This window comes from Rhinatrema bivittatum, chromosome 1 (assembly GCF_901001135.1).
Source record: "Rhinatrema bivittatum chromosome 1, aRhiBiv1.1, whole genome shotgun sequence".
Lineage (NCBI taxonomy): Eukaryota > Metazoa > Chordata > Amphibia > Gymnophiona > Rhinatrematidae > Rhinatrema > Rhinatrema bivittatum.
In genome coordinates, this window is record NC_042615.1 from 444,033,549 (window position 1) to 444,056,594 (window position 23,046).

The 23,046-nt window shown below is 41.0% G+C and overlaps 1 protein-coding gene across 1 annotated transcript in view; it reads left to right on the top strand.

The window, feature by feature from the left end:
• Positions 1-23,046, top strand: part of LOC115093400 (glutamate receptor ionotropic, NMDA 3A-like) — a 318,535-nt gene that overhangs the window by 51,477 nt on the left and 244,012 nt on the right. Inside the window, 1 exon segment of the mRNA XM_029605092.1 lies at positions 3,716-4,326. Within this exon segment, the coding sequence (XP_029460952.1) occupies positions 3,716-4,326 (611 nt within the window).

Here is a 23,046-nt window from a genome sequence, read left to right on the forward strand (position 1 = left end):
TACTGGTTGCCTACGTATCACAAAGTAATGGAATGGAATAATGATAACGTGCCTTAGTGCATGTTTCAAAAGGTGTAGCTCTATCTTTCTCTCTATTTATTTTAATGAGACCACTCATTTCTATACATTTTGCTAAAGAATGATAAGCATGCATCTAGTAAATAAAAGTTGCATGCTCATTGAGCATTGATTTTTGTTTTCTCTCTTGGGGTAGTGTCTCTAAATAGCTTCTGCACATACCATAACAGGAATGAACCTCACTTACAAACCTGGGTATGTGGGATATTTATTTATTTATTTATTTATTTATTTATTTAGTCTAAATAACCCATCTTTCCCTGAAAGCCACAAGGCAGGTTACAATTTCAAACAAATTAAATGCAAGCCATACAAAATACAACAATAAACATATATCCTTCCTAACTGCGTTTCCAGTCCAATGCCCAGTCCCCAAACAATCTTACTGCAACCCTTCAAAGTATAGAACTGACAGGCAAAATCTGACCAGTGCCAATTCTCTTTCCCACAGAGCTAGCTCCCAGCCACATTCCTTGGTAACTCTGCCTTCAAATCTAGTCCACAGCCCTTTCAAAATAGACGTAACCTCAAACAATGACCAATCTCTACCCAATAAATTTCAAGCCACTTTCACATGCATACATGTCTCTGTTTCCGCTCTAACTGTATAACTCCACCACCCTACCCTCCTTATTAAATCCTCCATCTTTCTAGACCCCCTGATTGTCCCTCTCCTCCCTCCATCCACGTTGTCCTCCCTATGCTTATCCTCCCCTGCACCCCAGCCCTACTTCATCCGATACCTCCTCATGTTTAGTTAATTAATTAGGGTTTTTTTCATTAGCCTCTTGCAAGGCATCTGTATAATAGCATTATTTCCTAATCACCATGTTAATTATTGTTCTTACATGTTTTCTTATATTTATTTGTTATTTAATAGTTCTTCGTTATATGTAATGCTTTCAAGCAAGTTAAAATGTTCTCTGTAAACCGATTTGATTTCCATACTATGTAAGAAGATCGGTATATAAAAATCCTAAAATAAATAAATAAATAAATAAAAATAAATATTACTCTTTGGACACCTCCTAGACAATACTGCCCCCAGACAAAAGCCTAGTTCTAGCCTTTCTTACAGGTAAATTTTAAAAGGAGCATGCGGGCACCCATAAACTCGTGCATTGGGCACGAGAGCAAAAATACGCTTAATTTTATATCGTGCGTGTAAGTACATACGTATTATTTAAAATATGTCTACCGCACATACTCACATGAGAGAGAGAGAGATACTATGACACTCTATATATCTCCCACTGTAAGATGGACACTTTCAATTAAGGGTGGGTTTTGGGGAGGGGGCGGTGTTAGAAGGGTCTTCAGACCCTTGCGACCTAAGTAGACTAATGTATTACTGCCCCCCCCCAAACCTACCCTGAGTTGAAAGTGCCCCTCTTACAGTGGGAGATATATATAGTATCATAGTCTCTTTCTTTCTGTCTCTCTCTCTTTTTCTCTTTCCCGCTCTCTCTCGTTCAGGAACCCTCTGGCCCAAAATCTCCAGACCTGTGCCTCATCAGGACCAGTAGTAAAGTTGCATAGATAACATGGTGTATGTTGTCATGCCCAGGCTTGCAAGATTCAGGGGTTATGTGTGTAAGTCTTGGCTCAACGCCCATGCCCTGCCCCTTTTCTGCATTCCTATTCTTGATGCGTGCACAGGTATGTATGTCTGTACAACCCGGCTTCTTAAAATTTGCATTGTTCATGCGCGTATATGGGGCCATTTTTGCATGAACAATGCTTTTGAAATCTACCTGTTAGCCAGCAAACAGGCGAGGACCACCTGCCCTGGATTATGCCAATTCTTGCTCATATAACCAAGTATGACTTTTTGTTGTTTGGAATAATAAGTAGTTTGTTTTTAAATTCTCCTCTAGCAGTGGACTATTCTGCAATGCCAGTGTGACCAGGCTAAACACAAATTTCCTAGTAATTGTTAATTGTGATATCAATCCCTCAGATTTACTAATGCTCTTAATACTTATTTTGTGCCAAAGAGAGCTTCCTGCTAGAGATTGTAAGGTATAATATGTGCAGGTGAGTTGTCTCATATGATACCATGAATTATCTAATATTAATGCTTTCCAGCAGATTATTAAAACATCCATTAGGTAAAGCACATTTGTTGTCTAAAAAAATTCCTTAAATATTTTTCATGCTGTATATGCTAATTTAACTAGTTAAAACAATGTTTTCTAGAGTTGTGTCATACAGAGCCAGTAGAAGAGGCAACACAGGCTGTGTCCTGTCTTTTCGTGCATTGCTAACATCATCTATTGCCAATCGGAGTTTTGCTTTCTCCTCCACCTGACAGTGTCTTAACAGCACAGATTAAAGCTTAGTTGTTTTTTTTTCATCTAGATTTGTTCTACAATAACCCTCAACAATTTGGCATGGAACACACATTGGGCATATTAAATCCATGATTTCTATAGAACAAATGTGAGGGTGGCATTGGACTGAAGTATTTCTAAGGGTAAACAAAGTGGTTCAGATTAGAATACTATTGGCAATGGCAACAGGTGGGGACAAGAGGTCAAATATTTGAGGTTGAGCCAGGTAGGTCTGAGTCATTCACTGCTTGAGCCCGCTAAGCCATAACATTTTGTGGCTTAGCTGCAGTCCAGTTTTCACCTTTGAGAACCGATCAAGGCTGACTCTGGTTATCTTAGCGTAATCACATCCAATATTCGCAATTACAAAACCTGGAAATGAACATAGTTGGAGGAAACTCACCTTCCCCCTATTACTTTTGATATATTTTCAATGCTGGATGGAAGCAGTTGACAGTGTACCTATATAGCCACAATGTATTAATAAACTTACAAACACTGAGGACCTATTTTCAAAGGCATTCATTTGCATAAAGAGTTGTTTACCCAGGTAGATAGCCCTGGCTGAAAACTGTTCCCCTCAAAGTGGCAAATGTACATGCGGGATTTCAAAATGCTTGTGCTTTAGTTATTTAATTGATCATTATAATACAGTCTTCCCATCCTTCTAAAGGTTTTCTGAAGCAGTGCATGGGAAAAGCATGATCAAAATATACTTTAAGCTGGGGTGGGGGAGGAAGGAAACAGCATGCATATATTTGTTTTTCAAATGTAGGTGAATGGTTTTACCCCTGCCCCTATCTCCTCCTGCAGAAATATCAGGCACAAAGTGCCAGGGCACTTCGGAGGCACATGCTGTACCTTGTAGGGAATCTTCACATAAAATTAGCTAAAAGGTGTGTGCGTACACATTCTTTGCAAGTACACAAGTTTTTGCCAATGTTTTCCTATTTTGAATATAAAAAAAATGAAGGAACCCTGGGGCAATTTTCAAAAATATTTACACATTTATTCTATAGAGTTTTATATACCGTCGTTCGGTATTGTCATCACAACGGTTGTAAATGTAACTACTATTGTATCAATTTTTAAAAGCCATTTATCCTTGAAAAGTGCACATTATGTGGGTAAAACCTATTGATATTGACCCACTTAAATGGGTAAAGTGCATTTACACGGGTAAAACCCATTTTTAAGTGTGTAAATGCTTTTGAAAATCAGGCCCTAAATGAGGAAATTAATATTTAAAGATTTTCAGTTTTTCCAACTACTGTTTCTTTTTCTTCCCCTCCTTTTAAATACAGAATCCCCTCCACCTACAGCTTGGCATAGAAAGCCCATTAAATTCCCATGCTGATGTCACATTCGCAATCCTGGCAATGAACAACTGGTACAATTTCAGCCTGATGCTGTGCCAAGAAGACTGGAACCTCACAGATTTCCTTGTGCTCACACAGAATCATTCCAAATTCCATCTTGGAGCCATTATAAACATCACTGCCAACCTTACTTCCAGAAGCAATCTTACAAACTACTTGCACATTCAGCTGGAGAGCATTAAGGACACCACCACCACCATCGTCATGTTCGGGTGCAGCATGGAAAACACCAGGAGGGTTTTTGAAATCACCACACAGATTGGAGTGATGCTTCCAGAGTTCCATTGGATTTTGGGGGATTCACAGAATGCAGAAGAGTTGAGGACTGAAGGGTTGCCCCTGGGTCTAATAGCTCATGGGAAAACTTCAGAGTCCTATTTTGAACACTATGTGCAGGATGCCATGGAATTGATAGCCAGAGCTATGGCAATGGCAACCTTTGTCCATCCTGAACTGGCCCTCGTCCCCAGCACAACAAACTGTATGGACACAGAGAGAGAGGAATGGAATATCACCTCTGGGCAGTACTTATCAAGGTATAGTTTTATGTTCCATTTTGATAACTTGAAAATATAATTTAGCTAATTGGTGGAAAGCTTCATATTTTTCTGAAATGCTTAAATCTTTAATTCATTTGTTTCTTACTCTATAACTATATTCAGCTTTTCTCATCTGAAAAATTACAGATCCATGTGCATTCACTTGGTATACAATATTGTCTAATTTCTGAAAATTATTTAAAAAAAAAACAAAAAACAACAACTCTTAAAACTAGAAGTGGTAATGAATGGGACTGATGGCTAACTGCCTAGAATACACACAATTTTGTGTTCTTATTTCATTACTTATTCTAATTAACTATAAGCATAATGCCCCTTTTACACTGATTCTATAACTGTGGCAACTACCACAGGATGTAGCTCTGTTGTGTTAATGTGAACGGTCCGGTCTCCCTCCCTCCTTCCACTGTGGGTGCGGACAGGCTGCCCTGACCTCCCTCCTCCTTGATACGGAGGACCGCTGCTTCTGGCTTCAGACTGGGCTACCTTGCCATACTGGGCTGCTACTGCCAATTTGCACTCTACTTTCCTGAGAACCTTCCATCTACTGATGCTGCTGCAATGCCCACTGATGCCAACAGAATCATGCATGCAGAGAGGAAGGAAGCAGTTGTAAGGCTGAATAAGCAGCTTGGAATCTCTCTACCCCTTGGGATCCTGCCAGGTACTTGTGACCTGGATTGGCCACTGTTGGAAGCAGGATACAGGGCTTGATGGACCCTGGTGTGACCCACCATGGCAAGTCTTATGTTCTTATGAATATCAGCTGAAGTAAGAGACCAGGAAGGAAAAATTAACTGGAATGAATCTGAGATAGGAAGAGAGTGAGAGAAGACTGGGAGAGAAGGAGAGAGAAAGCAATGAGAAAAAGGAAACAGTAAAGGGGAAAAAGGAAAGACTAAAGAGGTTAGGACCATTCAGCTTGGAGAAGAGACGGTTGAGGGGGGATATGATAGAGGTGTTTGAAATCATGAGAGGTATAGAACGGGTAGATGTGAATCAGTTTTTTACTCTTTTGGATAATAGAAGGACTAGGGGGCACTCCATGAAGTTAGCATGTGGCACATTTAAAACTAATCGGAGAAAGTTATTTTTCACTCAACGCACAATTAAACTCTGGAATTTGTTGCCAGGGGATGTGGTTAGTGCAGTTAGTATAGCTGTGTTTAAAAAAGGATTGGATAAGTTCTTGGAGGAGAAGTCCATTACCTGCTTTTAATTAAGTTGACTTAGAAAATAGTCACCGCTATTACTAGCAACGGTAACATGGAATAGACTTAGTTTTTGGATACTTGTCAGGTTCTTATGGCCTGGAAACAGGCCATAAGAACCTGTTGGAAACAGGATACTGGGCTTGATGGACCCTTGGTCTGACCCAGTATGGCATGTTCTTATGTTCTTATAAGAAAAGATAGAGCAAAAGAGGTAAAGAAGGGAAAACTATGAGGCAGAAAAGAGGAACTATAGAGAAAAGGGAGACTATACAAGGGAAGGATGAAGAGAAATGAAGTATCTGGGAGACAAGGCTCTAGTGAAAGCATGGGCTAAGAGGGAAGAAAGAGAAGAAAACTGAAAAGTAAAAAGAGAAACCTGAAATGGAAAAAACAAAAGTTAATGATGTTCAGAGATCAGCTGCACACTTGAAAGTTTGAAAATGATTGTTATTTATGTTTGTTAGCCTTTATCCCTTTTTGTTCCCATTTGTATTCAATCCTCCCTCCCTCCAAAGCTGTACACTATTGAGTCCATTTTCAAAGGAGTTATGTATGAAAAATGAGCATATACACGCATATACATGCTATTTTATAAGCATCAAACGTAGGCTCATTTTTTTAGTCTTATGTGCACGTTTACCAGCCCAAAAGAGGGATATTCTAGGAGTATTCTGGGGTGGGGGTCAAGAGGTTCATGTGGAAGTTGCTATTTTATAGAAAATATTTGCGTATACATTATCTAACTTATTCACGCAACTTTACTCCTGCTCCTTCACTGGCACTATTCAGATTGAACTTGTCTGTGGTCTGCAATTTTTGGGTGGGAAACATATGTGCATGCCCTTAGAGCATAAGTACGTAGTGTTTTATGAACTGAGCAGCTCCTGCTACAGATGTTATAAAAAATGCTAGTATAAATTTTCATGTATCCACTTGCACATGCACATATAGTTAAGCTCCCTGGGCGCAGTTTTAACATATTCACTTTATCCAAAATTTCAAAGGAAAACAATGCGAGTACTTTCCCTTTCTAAAATTTGCATAAAGTACACATGTTGAACTCATCCCTTTTCTTTCTTTTCTGTGTAGTCTGCAGAGAAAACAAAATGGTATGCATATGTGCTTATTTTTGGCTTTGTATGTATATTTTACTGGGGAGAAAGGGGGGTAGTGTAAGGGTTCAGGTGTATATGAAATGGTTTCTGTTTTGTTAGAGATCTTACATGTATACATTTCCGGACATGTTCATATGCATTTACACCTGCTAAATGACTCACACAAGTGAAACTGGACTTGTCAGTTGTCACCAGTCTTTGAGTAGGAGGAATGGGAGAATTGGTGAGGATTCAGGCTGAAGAGATGGGATTAAGCAGAGAAGAAATGGGCAAACTAGTAATAATTACTTGCATGCACTTTATCAAATATCTGCCTCCACGTTTAATTCTGGGGGGGGGGGGGAGGGTGTATTCGCAGAGTCATAATTATTTCATGCTTAAAATATATGCACATATGTTTCTAAAAAGGGAAGAGAAAATAATAGTTTTCTTGTGTTGGAAATATATGCATGTGCTGAAAAATAGGTGCATACTTTCAGGACAGAATTTTATAAATTGCAGGATTTTATAAATTGTGCAGCTCCCGCCTCACAGTATATAATTTTATAAATTGCAGGATTTTATAAATTGTGCAGCTCCCGCCTCACAGTATATAAAATGCTAGCACTGTTCCCCGCAAGTCCACTTATGCACACAAATGCTGTACCTTGAATAGCTTTCAAAGTTAGGCTCCCTGTGTATTCTTAAAATAGAGATATTTTCACATATTGAGAGTAAGGCTATATTAAATTGTTACTTTTGTAATAATGTCAAATCATAACTGGATACTAAAATTGTTCTTGCAAGAGCTTGACATATCCTTTTTAGATTATAAAATACAAAATTATCCTTGATTTTACATGTGCAATACAATTACTTGGGGAGACATTTCTAAGTATGAGCTGAGAGATGTTGCAATTAGATGTACAATTTATGCTGAAATACCTTTGTAAATGCCTTAAAAATGTAAAGATAAGATTTGCTACTCTTCTAAGCCTGAACAATTTTAAAAAGCTGGAATAAGATTTTCTTTCTAGCACTCCTACTAGTATTGCTGATTCTTTCATTTAATAGTAGTTGAAGCTTTTCTGATTATTTTGCATTTGAATGCAAATAGACCTATCTTATATTTACCAGCGAACAGCTGTGTTTTTATTTTTTTTTTGTCTCATTGGGAATTTGTTCTCTCTATTTTGTATCCTCCCTACCACCACCACCATTTTTTGTTAATTTGAAGCAGCTGCTCTAATTATTGATTTTTTTTTTTTATTTTGTTGGGCTTTCCTCTTGGATATGTTTATGTTAAGAAGAGTTAATTTAAAAAAATGAATGAAAACAATACTTTTTAAATGGTAGATGTTCAGTTCAAATGTACTTTTGAAAAATATAAATTACATGCAAATGTGCTGTAGACTCATTCCAAAGTTTCATAATCTGTGCCGCTCAGTTTTTCAACTCTTCCTGAAGAATCTGCCTCAAGTGACTAGAGGACTTGGCGTAATGTAAGGTCATTTTTATACTTCAGCACAAACTGAATTCTTCAAGTTTTGCCTGATTGTGCTTTTTGATTGCCTGATTGATTTGTGTCTTCTGAAATGTAATTCTCTCTGCTAGGGAACTTTGCTGATTGATTGATTGATTGCATTTTATACTTATTTCCTTCTGCTCAGAAGCTAGTTTGCTTGATTGTGTCTTTGAAATGTATTTATTTCTGCTTGAGAGTGTCATATATATCTGCTACTCCCTCCCATACTGTCTCAAATTTAGCCCTCATTCAAACTTGGTATATTAAGTACTGCCCATTCAGGGGATTTGAGAAAATAATGGTGTAGAAAAGTATCAATTAATGACATTATACAAATAAGTGCAAAATTAAACTTGACCTAAATTAAAAGAAATAGTGAGATTCATATTCAGCCTCTACGCGGCTGAGCTAGTTATCCAGATAAACCTATCTGGCAAACTCAGACAAGATAATCAGCAGCACCGATGCACCACTGAATATACCCAACTATGTAAAAGTTAGCTGGCTAAGAGCCTCATTTTCTAAAGTATTGCAGGCCTGCGATACTTTAGGAAATGAGGGGCGGGGGCCAAAACGGGGGGCGGGCCTGCGCTAGCCAGCAGCGATCGCACTGTTGTGGTGCGATCGCTGCCGGTTTCGCACCCAATAGCGCCACCATAGAAGGTGTAGCTATTGGGTGCGAACTGATATATGGGCAGGCTAATATGGAGACTATTGAGTATTGCTCACTCCTTCATTGTCTGTGGCCTGCTTGCAATTTTGGCCATAGGAACAAACCTGTAACTGACCTTAGATTCAAGACTTTGGAAGACATCTGGAATACATTTAGGCTCTACAAAGCCTATGCTAGAAGGTCATGAGGTTACAGATGGCAAATGACTGAGGCCATATTCCCAGGCCACATTCTCGGACTACCCATCTCTAATCGACTGGCCCAATGCCCCATGAGAATAGAAGGCAAATTGAAGAGATTGACATATTGACAGGACAAAAGAATCTCAGAAGAAGCGGCACACATCTGGAAAAAGCAAGGCTAGTCACAAAGGGGCCTTCATGTGGGTGGAGAGTTTCAGGTTAAAGTAGTTTCAGTCTATCCTATTTCATTTTATGTCATACTGCATAAGTGATTATCATCATAGGCTCACAGGCATTTCTCTATGGTTTAAACCTATAAAACGCAGCTCTCACAATATACTAAGAGAGACAGACTGTAGTGCTTTACCTGTTATAGGTCTGGCTGTCTGTACCTCCCAAGGATATTCAATAATAAATTTATATTTGCTTTAACTAAATTCTGTGTAATATCCTTGTGTACAATACTTGCAGAGAAGCACCTTTTACAAAGAGAGGTAATTTATACAGAACTCAGACGCAAAAAGGGCCTTACCTTTTCATCATCCGGGCGTCTTCGCGGAGTCGGCCCCGGTGACACCCCGACTCCTCTTCTTCCGGGTCCGACTCCGCCCCCATTTTGGTATCGTACGCGATAAGGGACATTTTGCGTGCGAAATGTCCCTTATCATGTGCGATCTGTTTATAAAATAAGGCCCTAATTCTATCTAGCTAACTTTAGGACACTTCTATGACCCAGCCAGAGTTAGCCATATAAGTTATTTGGCGATCTGAATAACAGAGTTAGCTGGATAAGTTATCTGGCTAACTAGATTGCTTCCAGTTATGCCCATTCCCCACTACCACGTAGCGGGTTAACTATTTAGTAGTTATCTGGCTAAGTGGCAGCCGCTGATCCCATACGTATATTCAGCCACCACTACTTAGCCAGATGAGTTGAAACATATATGGCTAAGTGGTGCTAAATATTTGCCTCAGTATGTCTACTAGAACTCATATGTAAATAGATTAGGATAAATTACTAGAGGAGAAATACGAAGGGATCCAAGATGGTGGAGTAGTAGCACCACAGAAGCGTTGCCCTGCATCGTGAATTTGAAATAACCCTTTTTCCTCTGGAAATGCCGCACTCGGGCCGGAAAAGAAGGGCCAAGGAGAGGGACTCGGTAGAGAACCCCCTAGGAACCCCTAAAACCGGACCGATGGACGCACATGTGGTGCTTGGACTTGCCATGCCGGGAGGATGTCCGCTGGAGTCGGTTCAGGAGAGCCCTATTCCATCAGAATCGCTCCGGGACCTGGAGATCTCGATTTCCCCGGTGATTAGAACACCGCCAGCGAATCCCACGGAGGTCAGGGAGGCCCATCGGGAGTCGACTCCGACGCGACCTGATGAGGTCACCAGCCCCGGAAGCACGGGGGGGAGAGATTACATCAGACGCCGCGGTAGAACCCGAGGTTATCGGAGGAGCTGAGCGGTTTTCAGCGCGAGGAGAGAGGATGACTTCAGGAGAGAATAGCCTGGAGAAAGAGGTTAATTTACGAAGGAATCTTATTCCATTGGTGAGACCTCCTGATATAACTTTAAGTACAATATGGGAAACCTTAGTAGTTTTGAATGAGAACATTTTTCTCCAATTAAACCCGGTAGCAACTAAAGTTGAAGACCTGGGTTTGCAAGTAAAGGTCCTGCAAGAAGAAAAAGTCAAACAGCAAATGGTATTGGACTCAGTGCAACAAAATATAGGAAACTTAAAAGATCTATATACAAATTTGATTAAAGAAAATCAAATCCTTGATAAAAGGCTTGAAAATATGGAGAATCAAGCACGGGGGAAAACACTGAGATTGATAAATTTTCCAAAGGTTCCTCTGGTATCAGCAAGAGATATGTGGTTGAAATATGCTCAAGAAATATTGAAATTTTCTGACCAAACAATGCCTCCATTAACTAAGATACATTATGTGATACCATGGAAGGAAAAACCTGTTGAAGGTCAGGAATTTAGAACACTTTCACCTTTAAATATTTCAGAGTTACTAGAGACGTCGGACACTAACTTGGCCCAACCTGCAACATTAATTGTTTCTTTCCTGTTGGATTCAGATAGGGATTTGGTAATGAAAATGTATTTTAGAAATATAAAAGAGTTATTTCTTCAGATGAAGGTACAGATTTTCCCAGATGTAGCGAAGAAAACACAGGAGAGAAGGAAACAATTCTTGTTGATGAGACCGCAGGTTTTAAATATGGGAGCAAAATTTAAATTAAAATTCCCTTGTAAATGTAACATAAGGTATCAAGAAGTTAATTATACATTTTTTGTTCCATCCCAATTGGTAAAATTTATATCAGATAGAGTGACTCCCAATGTAGTAATAAATCTACCAGAAGTCTCCTTACCTCAGTAAGCTAATGTTCTATTAATTAAGTAGTAAGTCCTATCTACTAATATCTTCTGTAAAGTTATATTATGTTAGTGCTCTCATGAGAATTGGATCCCCTTTTTTTTGAGAACTACGATGTTAGCCATTAATTTGGGGAATGTTTGTACTTTGTTATTATATTGGAATATGGAGAATGGCTAAATTTTGTTTCCTGTTCAGTCATGATTATTTTGATTGTTAATGTAATAATAATATAAATACAAAATTAAAAAAAAAAATTACTAGTCATCAGCTGGAGAAAGTATTGATTTGTACAAGGAAGCGAAGAGTTCGTAAGTGATTTAGGTTACATTTTTATTATTTGCAAATAGAACAAATAATTCAGTAAATTTCTGATGAGCTTGAATGGTAGCACCATACTAGATTTTTGTGGTAATTATTTCTAGTTGATATGATTTACTTTTATACCCTAACCAACAATATTGAGCAATGAGAGCTATACTAAACTACACACTTTATACATTTATATACATCATAAGTACATATTGTAGTCTGAAAGAAAAAGTAAGGCACTTCATACTTCAAAGCAAGAAGTGAGCAAGGATACATGAGTACAAACAAGGATTCTGAATATGGAAGTTAGATTCCACAGGGTAGGTAATTGTACTTGTCATACAGTTGAGGAAAAGGTAGGTACTTTTGTATGTCTTTCTCATTCTTTCAACAGGAAGTTCCTAACAGCTGGAGGATGGCCAGGAAATATCATATCTTCAAACTGTTGCTACTTCTGCTGCTGCCCAGACAGATGTCCTCACCCACAGTGAAGAACTGGTTCATTGTGATTGATGTCTGCAGGTGGAGGAACTCAGAAAGGAGGTGGAAAAACTGAGAAACATCCAGAAGAATAAGAACTACATCAGAATGTCAAAGATGGAAAACTCAAGCATAGGTAAAGGTAAAACTGGACCACAAGATGACAGTTGGGCCTTAATTGCTACAGTAACTATACTGTACACCTTAACACCTATTCCCCTCGAGCTGAAGGACAGTATACAGCCTTGGAAGTGGAGGAGGAGATACCATCCCATGATGAGGAGAAACTGAAACTTGCAAACCCCACAACCCACTGCACCTAGGAGGTAAAGCATAGTAGTGGTTGCTGACTTGATTCTGAGGGAGAACAAGGTATCCATCTGCCAACCAGACATATTGTCCCAGGAAGTGTTCTGTCTAGCAGGTGCCAAAATCTGAGACATTAAGGAAAGATTGCTGAAAATCCTCAAGCCTACTGATTTTTCTCAGATACTGCTCATCCATGTTGTTACAATTGATACTGCTGAGTACCACACAGATCATATGAAAAGTGACTTAATGACTCTGGGAGAAAGGGTAAAACAGATGTGTGCACAGCTGTTATTCTCCTTAATCCTCCCAGTCAATGACAAAGGCCAGGGGGGAAGCTCGTATTCAGGAGGTGAATGAATAACTACATAGAGGGTATCAACAAGAGCATTTCATTTTCCTGAACAAGGGGATGATCTTTTAAGACTTGCTGAGCAGACTTGGGGTCCACCTATCAAAGAAGGGTCTTCCAAAACAGTTTGTAAAACCTGTTGAGCAGGGCTTTAAACTAGGATTGACAGGAATGGGTGAACAAAGTCCTTGGGTTAGTAAGATATTTAACACTTGTATAGAAATGGGAAAACATCCAGATAGCTTTATACACTAATGTATATTGTATAAAAAAAATAATGACCTAAATCTCGAAGCAGTCATGGAAGAGCTTGACGTGGATGTAGCGGCTATCTTGAGACATGGTATATGGAAAACTATGAATGGTATATAGATATATCAGGCTGCAATATATTCAGGAAGGACAGTGTAGAACAAAATGGAGGAGTGGAATTATATATAAAAAAATATTAGGGCAACAGAACTACAGGGTTTTTGAGGCACAGAGGAGGAGGCACTGAGGCTTCATTGGGAAAGATGGAATGGAAAATCTATTTATATTGGTGTAATGTACAGAGCTCCATCACAGATAGAAGAAATGGATTGAGATTTAATGGAGTATATTCACAAAATTGCAATGAAAGGAGAGATGTGATTGCTAGGGATTTCGTTTTAATGGATGTTGATCGGAACATCCCACCTGCAATGTTATCTACAAGCAGGAAGATCCTGGATTCTCTAAAGGAAGAACTCTTGTATCAACTGGTAATGAAACCCACACACTGTTTCTGCCATAGTTGGTTTGGTTCAGTATTAAAGCACAGGCAATAAAGCTTCATTCAAAGGTGAAGGTCATAATTCAGGAAAACTAACTCTGTTAAAATGGGGGTGGGTGGGGGGGGGGGGAGTACCTCAAAGATTCATTAGTCAGATTGGAAAATCTAGGGGGAAGTAGAACAATGGGCAAAACTAAAATGAAATATCATAAGACAACTTGCCTTTTTGTTAGGAAAGTAAATAAAGGAAAGAGGAAAAAGAGGCTACTATGGATTTCTAAAGAAGAAGCTGAAAAAGTAAGGGAAAAATGTTAGACTTTCATAAACTACAAGAGATGACAGAAAGAGGAAGACAGGTGATAATATCTGGAAAAAGCTAAGAGAAGCTGGAAAGTAGTCAGAAATTCAAAGATGCAAATGGAATTAAAAATAGCAAATATGGTAAAATTGGAGCAGAAGACTATATTTTTAAGAATGTTAGTAATAGAAAGCAGGGCCATCCTTAGGGAGTCAAAAAGGGGGTGATCACTTGGGCCGCATAATTTGGGAGTCCCCACTCTGCCATAGTAGACCCATCCCCAACACTATAATTTCAGTATTGCAGGGTCCCCTTGCTGTTGATGCACCCTGGGCTCGCAACCTCCTAAGATCAGCCCTGACAGGAAGAAGTGCAAACGTGGAATCATGAGACTCAAAGATGAAGGGGCGAAATATATAGAGGCTGATGAAAGGAAAAGTGGAATTGTTGACAAATATTTCTGTTTGGGTGTTCACTGAGGAAGAGCCAGGGATAGGATCACATAAAAGGAGCATAGATAAGGTTGGAAGTGAGATAACCTCAAAATGGTTTTCAGAAATGTGTGTTCATGAGGAGCTTGCTAAATTAAAAGTAGGTAAAGCAATGGGATCACATACATCCAAGGGAATTAAGGGAACTTAAAGAAGATCTGGCTGCTCCACTGGCTCACCTTTTCAATGCTTCTTTAGAGTTGACTGTCGTTCCAGAGGACCAGAGACAGGCAAATGTAGTTCTTATTAAAAAAAAGTGTAAGTAAGTAGAATGTTGGGAATTATTGACCTGTTAGTCTAAACTCTATGGTGAGAAAATTAATAGAGATGTGTGTCGTTTTTAGATTTCGGATCGGGCTACGGGTCGGGCGCTTCCTGGAAAACTTTGTTTTTCAGCGGGTCGTTTGTTTTTTTTTCGGTGATTGTCTACGAAAAAAACAAACCCACCCCAACCCTTCAAATTTACTTAATTACAATCACCCCCCCCCCACCACCACCATCCTGTTCCCCCCCCCCCAAGACTTACTAAAAGCCCTGGTGGCCCAGCGGGGTCCCGGGAGTGATCTCTCCCTCTCGGGCCGTCAGCTGCCACTAATCAAAATGGCGCCGGTGGCCTTTTGCCCTTTCCATGTGACAGGGGCTACCGGTGCCATTGGTTGGCCCCTGGCACATGGAAGGAGTAAGCTGGCGCCGGCCGCCCATTGCTCCTACCATGTGACAGGGGCTGACCAATGGCACCGGTAGCCCCTGTCACATGGGAAGGGCAAAGGGCCACCGGCGCTATTTTGATTCCTGGCAGGCCCGACAGCGAGGGGAAGATCACTCCCGGGACCCCCGCTGGACCACCAAGGCTTTCAGTAAGTCTGGGGGGGGGGGGTTTGAGATGGTGGTGGGGGGGGGGGGGGTGATTAAGTAAATTTGAAGGGTTGGGGTGGGTTTGTTGTTTTTTTAAATAAATGTGCGCCCACCCCCCCCTCCCGGCTAACCCGAACAACTAATTTTCCCTGAAGTTCGGGGAAAATCCATCTCAGGATTTGGGCCCTCTGACCCATGCCGAATTGGACAATTTCTTTGAAAATTTTCCAATTTGGCCCAAAATGAATGCACATCTCTAAAAATTAATAGAACTGTTACTAAAAGGATGGTGCAGTTTCTGGAATCCAATGGATTACATGATCCAAGTGTTGCAGGAATCAGTTCCTAGACCTGTTCTTTTCAAACGTTTTGTAGGCCACATTGTGGTAGGATTGTTAGAACATTTTTTTTTCTGCAGATGATACAATAATGATCTAGTGAAGCTCAGTCTGGTAGCAAAGATTAAATGCTAAAAAAATACAGTCCTGCATTTGAGCTGCAAAAACTCAAGAGTAGTAGTTTAGGGGGTGAAATTATTTTAAGCATGAAAGAAAAGTGGGCTCTGCAGGTGATTGTATCTGAAGAATTTAAGGTGGCGAAACAGGTGTATAAGCCAGAAAGATGCTTAGCTACATAAGGAAAGGAATGGTCAGCAGAAAAAAGGAGGTGATATTGTCCCTGTGTAAGTCCCTAATCAGTCCTCATTTTGAATAATGTGTACAATTTTCGAGTCTTTCTCGAGCCTTAAAAATATATATAAACTGATTGGAGTAGGTCCAGAGGGTTGCTACTAAAATGGTAAGTAGTCTTTGTTCTAAAGTATATGGGGGAATGACTTGACAGTCTAAACATGTATACCCTAGGGGAAAGGCAAGATGGGTTTCCATGCACAGGAAGCAGACTTCTTTAAATGGAAAGGAGGTGCTAGAACGAAGGGGTCATGGGATGAGCGTGAAAGGGGGTAGACTTAAGAGTTATCAAAGGAAATATTTCATTGCAGAGAGAGTAGTAGTAACAGCCTCCCATGGGGAGAAGGTAGAAACAACAGAATTTGAGTTCAAGAAGGCATAGGATAAGCACAGATGATCTCTGAGAAAGTGGTAGGGAGTGTAAAATTGAATACTTGTTGTGGATGCATAGGCATCAGAATGGGGTAGGCCACCCAGGCCATGGTCTGACCAAATTTCGGCATCCAGCAATGCTTGTGTGTAGTTTTCCTCCAGGTCAGCTTGTTCTCTGTAGGGGATGTTCAACTGGCAAGACATGCAGAACAGCATGAGAATACAGACATTGAGATGGTGAGCCATGCAGAGAAGCAGCATATCCTCTACAGACAGCAAGCCAGCCTGCAGACAAGTAAGGGACTGGTATGCTAAGAAAAAAGAGGGAGGATCCCAAAAGTAGAGGCTTGATAGGGGAGCAGGAGGATCCTGAGGCTGAGGCTTATTGGGGAAGGCAGGAGGCTGGCTGGGGAAGGGGGTTCATGAGGCTAATTAGATTGGGCTCATTCAAGGCTTACTGTTGAATGGGGGAATCTGGAAGTTGTTGAGGCTGACAAGCTGTGGGAAGGGGTTAGGGCTGGAGGCTGACTGGCTGGTTGTTGTGTACAGGAGAAAGAAGGGATACTGGCCCTGGGCATGTGCTGGTTTGGGGGAAGCAAAGTGCTGCAAGTCATGGGGGATCGAAAGTTGTTATGTTGGGAACACCAAGCTTCTGTTGTTCTTCTGGATGGTGGTGGGGGGAGGTGACCATTTTGTAGTAAACACCCCCCATTCTCCACAAGAATAATGATGGAGCTCAGCAGCTCCAACATAATAGCTTCCAGTTATCAAAATAATGATGGGGACTTGACTTAAGTGTGGAAGTTAATGTATTTTTGTTTCTATTTTTCCACTTTTGTACAAGTTTCAAGGGGTTTCTATTTCAAGTTTTGTCTATTTCAGATTGTGTTATTTAATATATTCATAAATGATCTTTAGAAAGGAACAATGAGTGAGGTGTCCAGATTTGCAGATGACACAAAATTATTCTGAGTTGTTAAAACAGCAGCAGATTGTGAAGAACTACAGAAGGACTTTCTGAGATTTCTAAATGGCAGATGAAATATAGGGCCGGATTTTAAATGCCCTGCGCGCGTAAATCCGGCTGGATTTACGCGCGCAGGGCTCTCGCACGCCGGCGCACCTATTTTGCATAAGCCGCCGGCGCGCGCACAGCCCCGGGACGCATGTAAGTCCCGGGGCTTCGTAAAAGGGGCGGGGAGGGGGCATGTCCGGGGGCAGGACCGGGGTCAGGGGGTGATTCAGGACGGGATCGGGGGCGTAGCGCCAGCCCGGGGGCATGGTCGAGGCCTCCGGACCAGCCCCCGGGTCGGGTGATGGCGCGCCAGCAAGTCGCTGGCGCGCAGATTTACGCCTGCTGAAAGCAGGCGTAAATCTGGCAACAAAGGTAGGGGGGGATTTAGATAGGGCCAGGGGGGGGTTAGGTAGGGGAAGGGAGGGGAAGGTGGGGGGAGGGCGAAGAAAAGTTCCCTCCAAGGCCGCTCCGATTTTGGAGCGGCCTCGGAGGGAACAGGCAACGCGCGCCGGGCTCGGCGCGCGCAGGTTGCACAAATGTGCACCCCCTTGCGCGCGCCGACCCCGGATTTTTTTTTGTGGTATATATGTTTATTGAGATTTTAGAACATCCAAACAATGGTCTATACATCACCAGATAAAGTCAACACAACAAAACAAACTGCTTGACAATAATATTCATAACGTTGCATAACCATTTGCTGAATTCACCCCCCCATCAGGCAGTATCAGCGGAAATATCATAAGTGACAGTAAGTTTGAATGAACTGCTTTCCTCCCCTCAAGACTATGAGAGCCCTACCCCTCCCTCCCCCCTCCCTCCCTTTGCCACAAGCCCGGTTCTCTCGATCCCTCCTCCAGAACTACTTAATGGAAATATCAAATAAGATAATATCTTAATAAAGCATCTTAAGAACGTAATAAAATAGATTAGCATAGAATAATATAGAATAAAATAGATGCATAACATGGCAGTAAGTGCATAGGATAGTACATAGGATAGTACAATACCATCATGTGTTAGTTAGGCAATACAACCTAAGATGGGACCCCTAGTTATTGTAAAACAGAACAGTAATGCTAAACAAAAATGCAGAACAAAAATGCATGTGAGAACTGTATTATAGGAGGTGGTTACAAACCAGTAAGCAACAAAACACTGTAGGTCCGCAAAGGAAATCTTGCTAATGTCATTTGTTAATATCATGCTACACCTCAATATACTATTTAGTTTTGTAAGGTCTGCACTACATAAAAAGAATGCCCCCCATACACATAAATAGCAAACAAGAAGCATGAGTGGATATGAAAGCATATTGAAAAAAAAAAAATATGTATGAAGCTGCTTCCCTCAAAAACCTATAAGAGAATAGAGTCCCAAATCCTGAAACCTGTCAGGACCAGAAGCCTCCTAGATCTGCGATAAGTCCAGGACATCAAGGTATGGTACCAGAGGAGTTGGTTGTTGTTGGAGGTACGCTGACCACACGTCATTGACCTGTCTTTGTTTCAAAACACCCAACGATTTTGCTGTCATAAGTTCAAAAGTGGCCATCTGCAGTAATTTCCTATGCCAATGCTGGAGGCTCGGTGTATCTGGGGATATCCAATGTTGAACGATTACATGCTTGGCAACAATACCTGCTTTATGGATGAAAAGTTTTTGTGAAACGTTAAGTATGTCATGGGTACTATTGAACAAACCAAATAGCCACAACATTGGGTCCAATGAGAGTGTACAATCGCAAATCTGAGAGCAATGCAGCTGAACCCCAATCCACAACTGAGAGATTTACTACATTCCCAAAAACCATGTAAATAATGCCCCTCCATCCTAGTGCACTTCAAACAGAGAGGTGAGGATGCAATCCCCAACTTATGAGCCAATGAATTAGAACAGTATAACTGCCAGATAAACTTAAAATGGAGCTCTCTCAAATTGGCATTTTCGGTAATTTTACGGCTTTGTAAAAAGTAACGTTTAATTTGTATAATAGTTAGGGAGATAAGAGGGTATTTGGCCCACTTATTCAGGACGATAGCGTAGGCATCAATATTCAAATGTGACTGTAGCAATGTAGAGAATGTCGAACAAGAATATTTTATATGTGGTCTGGTACACAGCAAGGCTTCGAGACCCACCCGAGAACGTATGGGGACAGTAGGCCATTTTTCATGAAGAACATAATGGCGCACCAGAAGATAAGCATAAAAATCCTCCTTGGGTAAACGGTACCTACTCTGGAGCTCAGCAAAGCTGTACATCCCATGTTCCATAGAAGAGAACAATTGAGACACCTTTACCAGCCCTTTTTGTGCCCATCCTTGAAAAACAGATTGTCCCATACCCGGTGGAAAACAAGGGTTAGCACATAATTCCATAAGAAAAGGGAGTGGGCCCCGAGGAATTTTCATTTTAGCGCATAGATAGGACCATGCCTGCCTACTCGATTGAAGTATCAAGTATCCTCTATACTCTTGTGGGATTTGGCTCTGATTAAACTGTATAAGGGATGATAATGAAAAATTATGAAACCATCCACGCAATAGACTAGTCGGAGAGAAAAATTCCGTATCCAGTATCCAGTCACGGATGTGGCGCAACATACTTACTAGATTATAGTCCCTGAAATTCGGGCAGGCCATACCCCCTTGACCCAGTCTAATTTGCAAATGCCGCAAAGCTAATCTAGCTCGTTTCCCCCTCCACAAAAATGTTGTTAAAGTTTTATAAATGGCCCCCAGGTCCTTGTTAGAGAGCCAAATTGGGAGCATTTGAAATAGGTATAACCATTTGGGTAATTCCATCATCTTAAACAGATGAATACGCCCTGTCAAAGATAATGGGAGTGAAATCCAATTGGCCAAGCGTTTTCCCATTTTTTGTAATAAGGGCTGCACATTAATATCATAAATAGATGTAATAACATTGGGAATAAAGACTCCTAAATATTTGATGCTGGTTTTAGCCCACTTAAGGGGAAACGAGGCACCCCATGTCACTCCTAAGTCTCCATATATTTCTAGAGCCTCAGACTTGTCCACATTGATTTTCAGTCCGGAGAAAGCCCCATACCATGTTTGGAGCTCAAGGACCCTCGGTAAGGACTGTTGTGGATTCGTTAAATAAATGAGGATGTCATCAGCAAATGCTGCTACTTTGAATGTAAAACCCTGATGTGTAAGACCACTAATGGAGACATTTTGGAACACTAGCCGTAACAGCGGATCTATTGCCATAATATATAGTAAAGGGGACAACGGGCATCCCTGCCGAACTCCCCGCTTAGGTTCAAAAGCTTGTGATGCATGACCGTTCGCCAGTATGTGTGACGTAGGTGTTTTGTATAATAGGGAGATATATGAAGAAATATCCCCAGAAAGTCCATACCTCCCCAGTACAGAGAACAAGTAATCCCAGGAAACCCGATCAAACGCTTTTTCCGAATCAAAGCTCACTGCCATAGATGGTAATTTGTGCTTTTGACAGTAGGAAATAGCAGTGATCAGTTTTACAATATGAGAACTAGCCGACCTTCCCTTTACAAATCCTACCTGATGTGGAGAAATCAAGAAGGGAAGGACCTCACCAAGTCGTTTCGCCAAGACATTTGCCAATATTTTGAGATCACAATTTAATAATGAAATTGGTCGGTAAGACGCCGGATTAGTGAGATCCTTCCCTGGCTTAGGTAGGACAGTAATATATGCCTGATTGAAGTGGGATGGAAAGTGATTTTGTTCCAGCGCTCCCTTATAAAATGAGCCAAGAGCTTCAGTAATCGAATCCCCCAGAATTTTATAATAATCATATGTAAACCCGTCCGGGCCTGGGGCTTTGCCTGCTTTACATGTCCGAAGAACTGATTGGATTTCAGTGCTCGAGATGGGGGAGTTCAGAAACTGCAACTGAACTGGGGTAATCTGAGGTATACTAAGACTCTTGAAAAAAGAGGCTTCCTCCTCACTGCCTCCCTTTCTATCTTCTGTATACAAATTTTCATAGAAACTTTTCAGTACCTCACATATGTCCTTCCCCTGCACAGCCCAAGCGCCCTGCGGTGTCTTTAATCTATCGATATATGTCTTGCTATGACGGAGTTTCACCAATTTTGCCAGTAATCTACCAGATTTGTTCCCAAATCGGAAGTATGTATGCTCCTTATAATGAAAAGCCTTTAAGGATTTTTGATGGAGATATGATTGTAAAGAACCTAAAATGGCATAGTATTTATGAAAGTGAGCCTGGGTAGGGACTTGAATCATAGCCCACTTGGCCTGTTTAAGCTCCCCTTCCAACAATATGATCTTTTCATGAATTAATTTATTCCTGCTTCGCACGTATGATATTATTTCTCCCCTCATAACTACCTTTCCGGTTTCCCAGAATAAGCTGGCATCCTGTCTATGCTGCTCATTATGGATTTGGTATTGTTCCCATTTTTCGCGCAAATACTTTTGGAAAGGGACATCCTCCCTTAAATACGCTGGGAACCGCCACCACAAGTGAGGCGGTACTGCATTATCCAAATGAAGGTCTATCCAAATTATCGCATGGTCCGAAACTCCCATAGGACCTATCTCTGCTGAGGATATCTGGTGAAAAATAGATTGAGAGCCCAGGATATAATCTATCCTTGATAGAGTGCTGTGTGCTTTAGAGACATGGGTATAATCACGTGCATCACTATTTAAAGTTCTCCAAAAATCCAGGAGATGTAAATCTTGACATAGCTGGTTAATACTAGTTTTCTGGAGCTGTGGAGTTAGTTTTCCCGGGGGTGTTGAGCGATCTAGTACCGGATCATGCACACTGTTAAAGTCCCCCATCAGGAATATACCACCTTTTCCATGTGCTAACAACAGATTGGAAAGAGAAGAGAAGAACCTTTTATCTGGAGTGTTAGGGCCATAAATGTTACATATAGTGATGTCTTTCCCATTGAGTTTACCTACAAGAATAAGGTATCTACCTTCCTGGTCTGTCATTTCAGACAACACCTGAAAAGAAACACTCTTATGCACAAGCACTGCCACCCCTGCCTTTTTTCCCACAGCAGGCGAGTAATGCACAGCCCCCACCCAGTCTCTTTGTAATTTTTTGCTTTCGGAGGCATTGAGATGTGTTTCCTGTAAGCATGCAATATGGACTTTCGAGCGTTTGAGAAAAGAAAACACTTTTGTGCGTTTTATGGGATTTCCCAAGCCATTAACATTCAAACTAGCAAATCTTAAAGAGGTATGAGCCATGATCTAACTGTAGATTGATATGCCCCTTCAGTATTAAGAGTATACTGCAGACTCCCCAGCCTAAGTCTGCAGCAACGCGCAATGGTATTTGCACTATCCCAAAGAATAGTAATAAGTAAAAGATTGCAGTCTATCCTTTTATGGTTAATTGATAGCAAACTGTTATGTCCCAGAATATGAATCGAGAGAAAGAACCCAAAAATTTTTCCCCTGTTCCCCATCCCCCTTTTCTTTGTAGACAACCAAGTCCCTCTAACCGAGGGAAAAGTAGGAGCACGTAAAGATACGATGTGCTCCCCCCTCCCGAGCCAGCAACATTTTTCAACAATTGTCAACAACAGCAACTGCAAAATGAATAGCAAACCTGTGCACCCCCAGGACCCCCCTTTCTTGCGAAAAGAGTCAGTCATGTGGAAGCCACCAACC